Source organism: Mirounga leonina, unplaced genomic scaffold (genome assembly GCF_011800145.1).
Source record: "Mirounga leonina isolate KUSES-001 unplaced genomic scaffold, KU_Mleo_1.0 Mir_166, whole genome shotgun sequence".
Classification (NCBI taxonomy): domain Eukaryota; kingdom Metazoa; phylum Chordata; class Mammalia; order Carnivora; family Phocidae; genus Mirounga; species Mirounga leonina.
Window position 1 is genome coordinate 2,075,852 of NW_023270418.1, and position 14,622 is coordinate 2,090,473.

The window sequence follows — 14,622 nt, forward strand, 5'->3', positions numbered from 1 at the left end:
ATGGTAATTCTATTTTTTATTTTTTGAGGAACCTCCAAACTGCTGATACCACCTTGCATTCCCAGCAACAGTGCACGAGGGTTCCTATTTCTCCACATCCTTGCCAACACTTACTATTTCTTTTTGATTTTAGCCATTCTGACAGGTGTGAAGTGATCTCATTGTGGTTTTGATTCGCATTTCCCTGATGATGAGTGACGTTGAGCATCTTTTTATGTGTCTGTTGGCCATCTCTATTTTCTTGAAAGAAGAAAAGTCTATTCATGTCTGCTGCACATTTTCAATTGCATTATTGTTTTGGTTTTGAGTTGTAGAAGTTCTTCATATATTTCGGATATTAACTCAGAAAAGGTATGAATTTGATGAGTGTTTTGTAAGTGGATGAAGCAGGTCACATGAGGACTTGATGGTCTCTGGGAAGATCTCCTCTCTCTGGAGAGAACCTCTTCTCTGGCAAAGTGTCTCCAGAAGTATTTGTTAATCTCATTTGAGTACTGTTACCCTTTCATTTACCGCAACAAAAGTATCTCCTTCCCAGGTTGCAACTTCTCTGCCTCTTTTGTTTGCATTTGTACTTACTTTGCAGCCAGCTGTCAAGGAACAGTTTGGAAACCTGCTGAGCCCTGCTACTGTCCTCCCTCCTGAGCTCTGCATAGATTTAGCTTGGAATTCAATTCTTACATGTTGGGGGCATACTGTATTCATTCTTATAATCCATCTTCCTTACTAATCTGTTTTCTCCTGTATAAATGCCAGAGGTGCATTTTTTTGAATCTAGTCATTTGCTGTCAGCTGGTTTTGTTAAATAGATGTGTAGGAGGAGACCGCAGAGTGCCTCTTTGGGGGCATTCCTTTCATGTTTTTCTGGTACTGTGTGATGTGTATTCCATGTTAGCAAATAATAGCCAGGCAACCTGACATGGAAATTCAACAAGTAGCTCATCAGTGTACACAGTTAGCAAACATTCCCATCATGGTAGGTTTTGAGGAAGTATTTTGTAGATTGCCATGAATGTTTAGCAATTGTCAGGGCCAAAAATACTGCTAATGATACCATAGATGCCTGTTCTTTTAAGTAGAGGTGAAGAACTCTGTTCTCACATTTGCCCTATGATGCCCAGACTGGGAAGATTGTGTTACGCCCCTCTTAGCGTAAGACCAAAGAGGGACTTAGCCCCCTGTGTGCAAAGTCATTACCACCTTGGGGGGGGGGGGGGGGGGGGGGAATGGGAACAGCATGGGAATTGCCTTGTGTTCTGTATAGGGCACTTTCTCCAAAGAGCACCATGGTATTCACTAGTGCCAGCTAAAAGGCAGTGAGGATGAGGCTCTTGTCTAGCAAGAGAAGGTCATTGCAACTTTCCTCTAGAGGGAGAATGTGAACATTTTTCTTTAATTCCAGGAAAAGCCCAAGATAAACCTCTTCGTATAGCATGTCATTTGAGCTTCATATTGTCTTCTTGAACAGCAGCATATAATACATGCTGATCCACATGGTTTACATTGGAAATTCATTCTTGTACGTAATTGGGAAAGGTATCATGGAGTCCCTTCAGAGGTCTGTCTTCATCCAGGTAAATAGAAATCCAATATTCCTTCATAAGTAGTGTCGTTGAACCATTTGATTTGCTTTGTGTCGAGCTCTGAGGGCTTTATCTGTTAACAGAAAATTGAGTTCTTCATAGAATATTGACAGGTCTTTTAAGCAGATGGGACATTTCCTAGGGAGGGCATTCTTAACCAAAGTCATGACTAAAGAGATGTTGTACCTTGTGAAGAAAATTTCTGATGTGAGCCCTTGATTCAGTGAGTGACTTTCATGAGAAGTATCAGTTACTCTTTGCATTGTTCGTTCCTCTGAAGCAGTTTTTATGTTTGACTGGATGTTTAATTTTGCATGGTATTGTATTAGAAATGAGATACATGTTAAAATACATGTTAAGACACATGTTAAGATACATGTATACTAATGGCATGCAAAATTCCCATAAATTCTCCCAATATAGCTTAATAGGCAGTGCCTCGTTTGAGTGCAAGGCCTAGAAACGTGATTAAGTAATAATTGGGTTTTCTTTAGCCATAAGGAAGGGTAGATTTTAGACGGTTGTAGGGTAAATACAGATTTGTATCAGATAGCCTATGGGAATGTGATAAATTTGATTATAATGCATTCAACTTTAGCACTAAATTGCTTATCAAAAGGACTGCACTTGATCTAATTAATTTTCAAGTTACTGTTTCTCTTGTTCTATCTGGTTTTCCTGTTAGTGAGTCATCTGCCTCACAGATTCAAACTAGCTATCCCTATCTTTTTTTTTGCGGATGAAAAACTGAGAGGGGTTCATCTTGCTCTTTTGTTCGGTATTCTTGTGTAGATTTCATGAACTGAGGATGGTGAAAGAAGACCCTTGAAAAGGGTGATCACATTTCGCTTGTTTTCATGGACTGTAGTATCTGCAGAAAAATGTCAAGTTTGACCACGTAAAGTCTTTGCTGTATTACTTTAGAGCTTGTATAAGTGTCTGTAGCCCTCCTCTTAAGATAGTATCAGGGAGCATTCCTTCATTTATTCAATAAATAGATGGAGTAGGCACTTATTTTGACTAGCACTCTTCCAGATACTAGGGATACTGACAAGAAGATAAGATAGAGGGGCGCCTGGGTGGCTCAGTCGTTAAGCGTCTGCCTTCCGCTCAGGTCATGATCCCAGGGTCCTGGGATCGAGCCCCACATTGGGCTCCCTTCTCAGCGGGAAGCCTGCTTCTCCCTCTCCCACTCCCCCTGCTTGTGTTCCTGCTCTCGCGATCTCTCTCTCTGTCAAATAAATAAATAAAATCTTAAAAAAAAAAAAAAGGTAAGATAGGTAAAGTCCCTGTTTCCAAGATTCTTGCCTCTGGTAGGAGGAGACAGTCAATCAGGAGAGCACCAAGACAATTTTGGAGACTTACTTGGTTTGATAAAAGAATAAGCTAAGTGAGGATTGGTTAGTAGCTACTTTATATAGGATGGCCAGGCAAGGTCCAGGAGACCATGGAGCAGATGCAAAGATGTTGTGGGTGGGGGTTTTATTTCCTGCATTCTCAGCAGATAATTGGTGGTTGTAACAGTTAGGAATTCCAGGCACAACTTGCGGGTCTAAGTGTTGGGCTCAGAGTACCAGAAAAGATCAATTCCTTCATTCTTGGCAGGGAGGTCTGAGAAAGTAGGCTTAGCTGGGACCAGAATCCTAGAGACTCCAGTGGGTAGGGAGGCACATGGTCCTACCTTCAAGTGCTGGAGAGTAGGTCTAAATGGGTCATCTAGGTGGGGAGGTTCTCAGAGATTGGTAAAGAACTAACATACAGGGGTGCCTGGGTGGCCCAGTCATTAAGCGTCTGCCTTCGGCTCAGGTCATGATCCCAGGGTCCTGGGATTGAGCCCCATGTCAGGCTCCCTGCTCACCGGGGAGCCTGCTTCTCCCTCTCCCACTCCCCCTGCTTGTGTTCCCTCTCTCGCTGTGTGTCTGTCAAATAAATAAAACCTTAAAAAAAAAAAACAACCCATATAGGGCAGGCAGGGTATATATTTTAAAAGGGATGTATGAGGGCAGTCTTGAAGTAAGAATTTAAAGTGAGGGCCCCTGCTCACTGAAGCCATCTTCATTTTCCCAGAAACTTTTCTAAGGATTGGCTAAAACCAGTTCAGGTCCCAAATGGTCCTCAGAATGTGTCTGGTACTGGACTAAGCAAAAGTGTTATGAAAAATGTCCTATTTTACTCCTATAAAAGCAGTGTATTTATTGTTATTGCTTAGGTTATTGTGTATCTAAACACAATGTAATAAGCAAATCCTCTACCTCTCTTTTGAGTCTTTCTAATCTTACGTAAATTTAAAAATTCAAGTCTTTTTGTTTTTGTTTTGTTTTTAAAGATTTTATTTGAGAGCACAAGCAGGGGTATGGGCAGGCAGGGGGAGAAGCAGGCTCCCGGCTGAGCAAGGAGCCTGATGTGGGACTCATCTCAGGACCCTGGGATCATGACCTGAGCCGAAGGCAGATGCTTAACTGACTGAACCACCCCGGCGTCCCTAATCTTATGTATATTTCTGATGAACTTTGAACAAAAGTCAAATTTGTTAAATGTCAACTTGTTACTTTGGAAGGATGTAAAAATCCTAAGATGTTTGCTTAGGGTGCTCCTGGGTGGTTCAGTCAGTTTAGGGTCTGACTCTTGGTTTTGGCTCAGGTCATGATGTCAGGGTCTTGAGATCGAGCCCTGCCTGGGGCTCCAAGCTCAGTAGGGAGTCTGCTTCTTTCCCTCTGCTCCTCCCCTTGCTCTCTCGCTCGCTCTATCTTAAAAAAAAAAAAAAAAGTTTGCTTGGAACTTAGAATAATGTCGAAAAGTTTGATATATGGCTTGAACAAATTAAAAGAAGCCAATGAATATTTTAAAACAAGATGAAAATACTGAAATTTTAGGATGCCTTAGAAAATATTTTGTCCAGAAATTGTTTTTAATCTACAGTTTAGTATCTAAGTTGTCAGTTTGCTCCATAACTGAAGAGGTTTAAACAGCAAGAGAAATGAATGCTGTTAATTCCTTTGGGTTCTTTTTTTTTTTTTTTTTTTAAATTATTCACTTGTTCTAGCTTTTAAATTTGTAAGTGAAAAGAAATTTGGGACTATAAAACTTTCAAAGCGGAGGAAACTTATGACAAAGTAGGTACTATGTTCTTGAATTTTGACATTGACATTGCACATCTTTAAATACACTCAGTGTGACAGGTGATATCCTTCCTTGAAACTGTATCCCAAAGCACAAGCAGGCATCTAAGACCCTGGTAATCCCATTGCAATAGATTCCGCCAGTGGGCTGTAATGGGTCATGTGACCTGTGGAGCTTTGCGTTCTCAGACACCTGTGAGTTTAACAGAATGGTGGTACCGACTAGGTGCCAAGGCATTAAACGTATTTCATTGAAGCCTCAGGGCAAACCATACCATCATCAGTAATAGTTCTTTTTTTTTAGTTGAGGAAGCTGAGGTACGGAGAAATAACTTGATTAAGGTCATACAGCTAGTAGAATACAGAACTAGAATAGAAGTCCAAATCTGTTTTATTCTGAATTCATGTCTCTGCTCCACCACGCTATCTCTGGTATCTCTTGACCTTGTGTGCATGAAAATACATCAGTCCTCTTTGATTTTCAGTGGGACATATTAGGGCAAATAATGGCTGGAACTACAGAAAATCCTCTCTCTCTCTCAGTGGGTTAACATAGAATTTTATTGCTTAGGTAGCATGCAGTTACGTGTATCTAGCTGGCAGGTAGCCTTTCCATGTCATTTAGGAATCTAGGATCTTCCATCTTGTTTCTGCCCGCCTCCTAGTTCTCTCTCTTCTCTAGTCACCTGAAAGAAGGTGGAGGGAATGTTGAAAGATGCTTGAGGGAGATATTTTTGGGGAAAAGGCAGGCCTGGAAGGGTTGCACCTCCACTCACATGAGCTGGCCACCCTTAGCTGTGAGGTCGGCTGGAAATGTAGTGTAGCTGTGAGCCCTGGAGGAAGAGAAAAGGGGCTTCTGGGAGAGCTAACCAGTGTTGGCCACATACTTTGGCACATGAACTTGTTTTCTGCTTTCCTTCCTGATGACTAGTCAAGTGAGGAGTTTTAACTTACTTGAGTGAGTAGCACAGATTTGGGGGTCTGGTCTCAAATTTACAAATTGCATAACCATGGGCAAGGTATTGAACCGTGCTGCGCCCAGAACACCTACCTGAGGTAGCGTTGTGAGGGGTAAGTGAATTAATACATGGAAAGCCCTCCACGTGCAATGCTTGGCACACGCTAAGGGCTGTGTAAATGTTGGCTTTATGTCTGCGTGTCAGCTCCACTTTGGTTTTCATCCAAAAATGTGCTCTGGTGTTCCCTTCTTTGGAAAGTCTTCTCTGATTATGACAGACGGAATTCTGATTTTCCTTTCTGCTTGCATAGATCATTGCACTTCACTGAATGATAAGGTGTGTGCCTGTGGGTTGTCTTTCTGGCTCAGGCATTTGACCTGAGGAGAGGGACTTGGCCATATTAGTTTTGCTGTGTGTGTCCCCGTAGCCAACACCGTATCACATTGTAGATAATCTGATATTGATGTGAAGGAAACCTCATTAACCAGAATATTAGAATATCAAGTTTCTATTTCCTGACCACACAGGAAACCAAGGAGTTCATTGCATTACCTTTGACTTTTCATCTGACTTGACGGATACTAGATTTAAGTGACAGATCACTGGGCCTTACCTGCCTGTCCACCTGAGCCAGTCCACCTAAACTGTAACCCAGGGGTCAGGCCTTCTGTCAAGATTGTGTTTGTCTGGCATGTCGGTGGTATAACTCCCTTTGTAAAGGAGGTACAGGTAGGGATGGGAGAATCTTATTTCTTAGCTAATGATGTGTTACTGGCATTAATCTGTGCAATACTCCTTTTGTTTCATTCATTCATCTTTTAGTCATTCACTTTTTCCTCCCTTTTGCCCTTCCCATTCCTTTAGGAAAACACTACCATGTGCCTTATGTGAGTCTTTAAATTTGTAGGTGTCCTTGGCTAATAGATAATTGTTTTGAATGTGTGTATTTTTAGTTTATATGTATTACAGACCCTCTTGCTTTTTTTTTTTTTTTTTACTGTAGTCTCAAAACTATTTTAAAATAATTTTAATCTTACAGGAAAGCTTTTAGGATGGCACAAAAAACAATCCTGCACTCGGCCCAGATTCTGTTTTCTCTCTGCGCGATGTGTGTTTACATGTGTCTGTATTTCTACATATTCACATTGTTATTTTGAAGCCTTTGAGAAGAAGTTGCAAATATCAGGACTTTACCCCTAAATACTTCAGTGTGTATTTCCTAAGAGCAAAACACTTCAGTATACATGACCAGTTCTCAAAATCGGGAAATTGAACATCAATACAATACTAGTATATAATCTACAGTTCAAGTTTCACCAATTTTCCCACTAAAGTCCTGCATAGGATTTTTTTTTTCTGTCCCCAGCTCCAAACCAGGATCCTCCCTTTGGTTTCTTTTAATTGGCAAATATTCCTCAGTCTTTGCTTTTTATGACATGGACATTTGAAAGAGCACAGGCAATTATTTTGTGGAATGTGCCTCAAATATGGTTTATCTGCCCTTTTTTTTTTAAATCAATTTAGTTAACATATACTGTATCAGTTTCAGGACTAGAATTTAGCGATTCATCAGTTGCATGTAACACTCAGTGCTCATTACATCATGTGCCCTCCTTAATGCCCACCCCCCAGTTACCCCATCCCCCCACCAACCTCTCCTCCTGCAACCTTCAGTTTGTTTCCTAGAGTTCATATAGGATTCCTCTGTGTGGGTATCTATTTTTTTAACACTGTTTCTAAGCTCTCTTCATTTTGCTGTGTCTGGATCCAGCTCGTTGACTCGGCCTGCTAGCTGGAATTCTCCAGTGAGGTTGGGCACTTGGAGTGAATTGTTGGCTGGGGTGGGGTGGGGGGAGGCAGCAGCCAGCAGATTTTCATGGCATCAGAAGGGATCCTGATGGGGGCTGTGTGACCCCCGAAATCATACCTCTTTGACACAGCCACGAGGGCACTGCCCTGCTTTTTGGGCTGATGATTGAGAAAGCAAACATCTGAGGCCCACTATTTCTAAGGCAGAAGGAGCATTTATACTTGGGAAGATAAGGCATGTTAGAAAGTTGATTTTTTTTTTTTTTTGGATCCTTCATGCACTTAATAAACATTAACAGCCTACTCTGCTCATTGGAGCTCACCTTCTGGTATATTTAAAACCAGAAAGAAAGCATTGAAATTGAAAGCTCTCCTCATTCCGACAGATGCCAATGTTTTAAAATGAAAGGTTCAGATAAATAATTTGACAGTATTTTCAATGTATTAGTAAAACAACCTCACAGAAAATTAAGCTTCCGCCTCTTTACCTAAATACAGCGATTTCCATTTCTTTCTGGTCTCCTCTGAAATTCACCAATGGGGAACATAATTTTTGCATCCTTGTCTCCGTAGTTCATAAATAATTTTACATTCTACTTTCCTCCAGTGAAGATTATTTTGTCTATACTTTCCCATATTTCATAACCTGCATATTTGTCACTCTTAATGACTGTAGTAAATTACATCAAGCTGATCTATAACTTATGCATTTTACTTTTGTTGTAAATTTGGCTTGTTTCTAGTTTTTTGTGAATATTAGAAAAAACCCCTTTTAAAGAAAGTGTATATAGCAGCTTCTTGGGTTAAAGCAGTTTTTTTTTTTAATAAAGATTTTATTTATTTTTATTTATTTGACAGAGAGAGACACAGCGAGAGCAGGAACACAAGCAGGGGGAGTGGGAGAGGGAGAAGCAGGCTCCCCGCAGAGCAGGGAGCCCGATGCGGGACTCAATCCCAGGACCCTGGGATCATGACCCGAGCTGAAGGCAGTCGCTTAACCAACTGAGCCACCCAGGCGCCCTAAAGCAGTTTTGACAGATGATTGTTTCATCTAAAATTGTTCATTCTAAGCTGTGAAAGAGTTTGTGTTCCTGTGGAGAAAACATAGCCTGTCTTTTTAAGGGAGACTTATATTGCCTTGTTTATGTTTTGAGCCTCCATTTATAATGAGAGGACAATTAGTACAGATGGATCGAATACATTTAGAGCTTTCTCCATTGAATACCTTGCAGTATTGTTAGGAAACAGCACTTTCCCAGTGGGGAGTAAGAGTGATGGGCAGTGTGGCTAAGCTACAAGGCTGCAGTGCGCTGTGACACAGTGGGTGGTCTCTCAGTTCTTGCCTTTTTCTCACTGGTTGTGATACAGTGGGTGGTCTCTCAGTTCTTGCCTTCTGAGAGCCACTGGAGGAACAGGTAGCTCTTTGGCAGGTGGCAGTCAGTTCCCTTCCAGCATGGAGGTCTGATGAATTTCCAGACCTTTGGAAGTACCTGGAGCTGACTTCTCCTGTAGCTGCTCTGAGCAAGAACTGAAGAGAGCAAGGAATGGACGGGCCATCAGGAGTTACTGAAATTCCACGATGGTCTCTATGGCACCCCGTCCAGAATCTTCTGAGCATCTAATGACAAGTTCAATTCTCAGGCAAGCTTCTCCTTCCCCTTCTTAGCAGAGAAGGTGTTGAGAGGCCCTTGCTAGGGGTGAGGTGAAGGCTGGTACCTGGTGGTTGCAGGGACTATTTCTAAGGGGAGCACAAATCTCAAGATCTGTGACTAGGGCTTGGTAGGGCAGAACAGTTGAGACTATTCAATTGTTGAGTAGTTTCAGGAGATACCTTCCAAGATCCTGGGGCTGTTTTATCCTCTGTATTAGTTATGTCTTCATATATTTTTTTCATATATTGGACTTTCTTTTTTGCTCCATGAGGGCAGGATTTTGGATTTCTGGTTGATGGCTCTGTCTCTTGTTGCCTCATGTGGAGCTTGGAGCCTAAAAAGTGCTCAGTAAATATTTGTGGATTGGATGATTTCAGTTACTTGATTTTGTAGACTAAGCATATTACCATATGGGCAACTGCTCACTTGCTGGAAGGAGTATAGCAGGTTACTGTAGAAATGGATAGGGGCCAGATAAACCAAAGCCAGGGAGGAGTAGAGTGCAAAGGGGAGTGCATGGGCTTTGCAGCCAGGCAGATGGGGATTCTCATCCCAACTTAACTGCTCCCTGTCTTAACTTGTGGTTGACCCATTTATGTTCTCTGAACCTCAGCGTTCTCATCTATAATGTAGATCAAACCACTTTACTCGCAGAGTAGGTATAAGGGTCATTGCTCAGAGCAGACACTTAAAAATGTTACCTTTTTCCTCCTTTCCCTGCTGAAAAGGTGAAAATAGAAAGCCAACAGAGGCCCAGTTAATGTGTCCAAGTGTTGTCAAGAAGTAGATCTCTATGTTCATGTTACCTATCATCTAAAACATGCCCTATACTGCCTCCATCTCTCTATACCAGCAGCTAATGCCATGAAGACTTCAAACAACATGCCAACCTTTTGGTTCTGTTTTGAGCAAACTCTTTATTAATAATTGTTCTTTATCCCTACAGGATTTATGAACGTGTGATTGACCCTCCTGAAACCAACCTTCCCCCAGGAAGCAACTTATGGCTTGGTCAACGCAACCAAAAGCATGGCTTATTCAAAGTAAGCACTTCTTTCTACTTCTGCCGTGTGCTTTTCTATGTGCTTGACATGAATAATTGTCAGAACAATTCTATGAAGTAGGTCCTTTGAAACTAGACAGGCAAGTGACTTGTTCAAGGTCACACAGTTCACTGTACTGCCAAGTATGGATGATGCATAATGTAAATGATCCTCTTAATGTTTCTTACTGACCTAGTTTTGAGAGGCTTAAGATAATCTTCAAATTGGTTTCCATTCTCAGAATCTGGCGGTGTATAGGCAACAAGTCTCAGCTTCTGTGAGCTTTGGTTTTCTTATTTATAAAGAAGGTAATACAACAACTACACTGTTGTACTTTATAGAAACAGGACACAGTGATAAGATGAAGAAGTTAAGAATATGAAATTTTAAAGTCTTGATCTTCAATAGAATGGGTGACTTTTGCATTGGGCAATATGGTAAAATAGAGGTTTTAAAAAAATTCCGCTTCAAAATGCCTATAAATGCTGGATTAAATAGAACAAAAATCTTTTAAGACCCATTATTGCACTTACAAGAAAAAAAATTCTTAGAGACCGAATACATGGAGAAAAGTGAAAACCAGAGCGATATCTGCCATTACCGAGAAGTTGGAAACTTAAGTTTCTTTCCTGTTATTCCAATTTGATTGAGATATAATTGACATATAACTATGTAACTTTAAGACGTGTAACTGTTTGATTTGATATACTTGTATATTGCATTATGATTACCAACAGTGTTAACTAACACCTCCCTCTCCTCACTCACATAATTATCAGTGGCTTTTTTTTTGTCATGAGAACATTTTAAGATCTACACTCTTGGCAAATTTCAAGTACATAATACGGTATTATTCACTGTAATCACCATGAATCACCATGGGTACCTTAGATCCCCAGAGTTTACTTGTAATATAACTGAAAGTTTGTATACTTTGACCAGCATCTCCCCATTTCCCCTAACCCCTTGCAACCAGCATTCCACTGTCTCTGTGAGTTCAGGTTTTTTTATATTCTACCTATAAATGATACTGTGCAGTATCTGTCCTTCTCTGTCTTATTTCCCTTTGCATAATGCCCTCAAAGTTGATTCACGTTGGAAATGGCAGGATTTTTTTCCTCATGGCTGAATACTATTCTATTGTATATATCCAACAACTTTTTTAGCCATTCATCTGTTGACATATACTTAGGTTTTTTCCATGTCTTGTCTGTTGTGAATGATGTGGCAATAAATATGGGGGTAAAGATATCTCTTTGAGGTAGTGATTTAATTTCTTTTGGATATATACTCAGCTTAATTCCCCCAGATGTGGGATTGCTGGATCACATGGTAGTTCTAATCTTAATTTTTTGAGGAACTTCCATAGTGGTTGTACCAATTTACGTTCCCACGAACAGCGTACTAAGGGTTCCTTGTTCTCCACACTTGTTATTTTTCTGTCTTTTTGATGATAGCCATTTTTACAGATGTGAGGTGATCTTTCTTTGTCGTTTTGATCTGCCTGATGACTAGTGATTTTGAGCACCTTTTCATGTATCTTGGCCATTTGCGTGTCTGTGGAAAAATGACTATTGAGTTCCTCTGCCCATTTTTTAATCTGCTTTTTTGCTATTGTAGGAGTTAAATATACTTTGGATATTAGGGACACCTGGGTGGCTCAGTTATTAAGCGTCTGCCTTCAGCTCAGGTAATGATCCTAGGGTCCTGGGATCGGGCCCCGCATCAGGCTCCGTGCTTAGCAGGAAGCCTGCTTCTCCCTCTCCCACTCCCCCTGCTTGTGTTCCCTTTCTCTCTCTCTGTCAAATAAATAAATAAAAATCTTTAAAAAAAAAAAAAGTGTGTATGCACACACTTTTATATATATATATATATAAAATATTAAACTTTTGCCAGATTGCTGATTTGCAAATGTTTTTTTCCCATTCCGTAGGGTCCCTTTTCATTTTGTTGATTCTTTCGCTGTGTAGAAGCTTTTTAGTTTGTAGATCTACTTATTAATTTTGGATTTTATTGCTTGTGCTTTTGGTGTCCTATCCAAAAAATGATTGCCAAGACCAATGCCAAGGAGCTTTTCCCCTGTTTCCTTCTAGAAGTTTTATGGTTTCAGGTCTTGTGTTTAAGTTTTTAGTCCATTTCAAATTTTTGTTAGTGGTGATAGAGTAATCCAACTACTTTGTGTAGTTATCCCGTTTTCCCAACACCATTTGTTGAAGAGACCATCCTTATTGAATATTCATGATTTCTTTGTCAAACAGTAGTTGCATGTGCAGGGGTTTATTTTTGGGCTCTCAATCCTGCTCTATTGGTCTCTGTGTCTGTTTTTTTTTTTTTTTTTTTGCCAGACTGCTTTGATTACTGTAGCTTTGTAGTATACAGTTGGCCCTTGAACTAAAAGGGTTTGAATTGTATGGGTCCACGTACATATGAATTTTTTTAATGCAGTGTGGTACTGTAAATCTATTTTCCCTTTGGATTTTAATGTTTTCTGTATATAATACATATAGTGTACAAAATATGTATTGACTGTTTATGTTACTGGTTAGAAATTACAGTCAACACTAGGTTATTAGTAGTTAAGTTTTGGGGGAGTCCGAAGTTACATGTGCATTTTTGACTGCATGGAGGTTGGTGCTTCTAACCTCTGCACCGTTAAAAAGGTCTAACGTAGTTTGAAATCTGGAAATGTGATGCCTCCTGGTTTGTTCTTCTTAGCATTACTTTGGTTATTAGGAGTCTTTTGTGGTTCCATACAAATTTTAGTGTCTTTGTTCTTTTTTTGTTTGAAAAATGCCCTTTAGATTTTAAGGATTGCACTCAACCTACAAATGGCTTTGGGTAGTGTGCACATTTTAACAGTATTCTTCCAATCTATGAATATGGGATATGTTTACATTTGTTTGGATCTACTTCAATTTTTTCATCAAAGTTTTGTAGTTTTCATTGTATAGATTTTTCTCTTCCTTGGCTAAATTCCTAAGTATTTTACTCTTTTTGATACTATTGTGAATGGGATTTTTTCATTTTTCAGATATTCCATTGTTAGTATATTAAAATGGAACTGACTTTTGTATGTTGATTTTTGTATCCTGCAGCTTTACTGACTTAAAAGTTTTTTGGTGGAATAGTTAGGATTTTCTATATGTAAAGTCCTATCACCTGCAAACAGACAATTTTACTTAGTCCTTTCTGATTTGGATGCCTTTATTGCTTGTCTGATTGCTCTGATGAGAACTTCTATTACTATGTTGAATAGGAGTTGGTGCCTTTGCCTTTTTTTTCATCTTAGAGGAAAAGCTTTTAAACTTTCACTGTTGAGTATGATGTTAACTGTGGGCTTGTCATACATGGCTTTTATCATGTTCAAGTATGTTCCTTTGCCCAATTTTTTGTCTTTTTATCACGAAGTTGTATTTTGTCAAATACTTTTGCATCTATAAGATAATTGTATGTTTTTGTTTTTTAAGATTTTATTTATTTGACAGAGAGGGAACACAAGCAGGGGGAGTGGGAGAGGGAGAAGGAGGCTTCCTGTGGAGCAGGGAGCCCAATGCAGGGCTCAATCCCAGGACCCTGGGATCATGACCTCGCCGAAGGCAAACACTTAGTGACTGAGCCACCCAGGCGCCTCAATTGTATGGGTTTTATCTTTCTATTGGGATGTGTCACATTTATCGATTTGCATGCATTGAACCATTTTTGCATTTCAGGGATAAATCTTGCTTGATCATAATGTGTGATCCTTTAATGTGCCCTTGAATTCAACTTGCTAAGATTTTAATTTTTACATTTATATTCATCAGGGTTATTGGCCTGTAGTTTTCTTGTAGTATTACCTGATTTTGGTATCAGGATAATGCTAATCTCCTTAAATTAGTTGGGGATTTTGGGAAAACTTACTCATTTTGGGGGAGGGGTTTGAGAAGGGTAGTTGTCAAATCTTATTTAAGTGTTGGGTAAGATTCACTGATGAAGCCATTTGGTTCTGGGCTTTTCTTAAAAAAAAAAAAAAAATATATATATATATATATATAATTTACATAGAACAAAATTCATTCCTCTAAATGTACAGTTTTGAGTTTTGGAAAATTGATATAGTCATGTAAACACCATCATAGTGAAGATAAAGGACCATTCTATCACTTCCAAAAATCCCCCCCCCCTTTTTTTTTTTTTAAAGATTTTTTATTTATTTATTTGAGACAGAGAGAATGAGAGAGAGAGAGCACATGAGAGGGGGGAGGGTCAGAGGGAGAAGCAGACTCCCTGCCGAGCAGGGAGCCCGACGCGGGACTCGATCCAGGGACTCCAGGATCATGACCTGAGCCGAAGGCAGTCGCTTAACCAACTGAGCCACCCAGGCGCCCCCAAAATCCCCCTTTTGTAATGCTTTTGATTCATCTCCTCATCCTCAGTGTCCAACAACTACTGATCTGTTGTCTGGCCCTATAGTTTTG

At 40.0% G+C, this 14,622-nt stretch overlaps 1 protein-coding gene across 2 annotated transcripts in view; it reads left to right on the forward strand.

The window, feature by feature from the left end:
* NELL1 (neural EGFL like 1) overlaps positions 1–14,622 on the forward strand; it is an 807,199-nt gene that overhangs the window by 144,010 nt on the left and 648,567 nt on the right. For both annotated transcript variants that reach the window (XM_035012452.1, XM_035012453.1), the window contains exon 5: positions 10,069–10,165. In XM_035012452.1, coding sequence (XP_034868343.1) covers positions 10,069–10,165 — 97 coding nt within the window. The remainder of the gene's footprint in view (positions 1–10,068; positions 10,166–14,622) is intronic.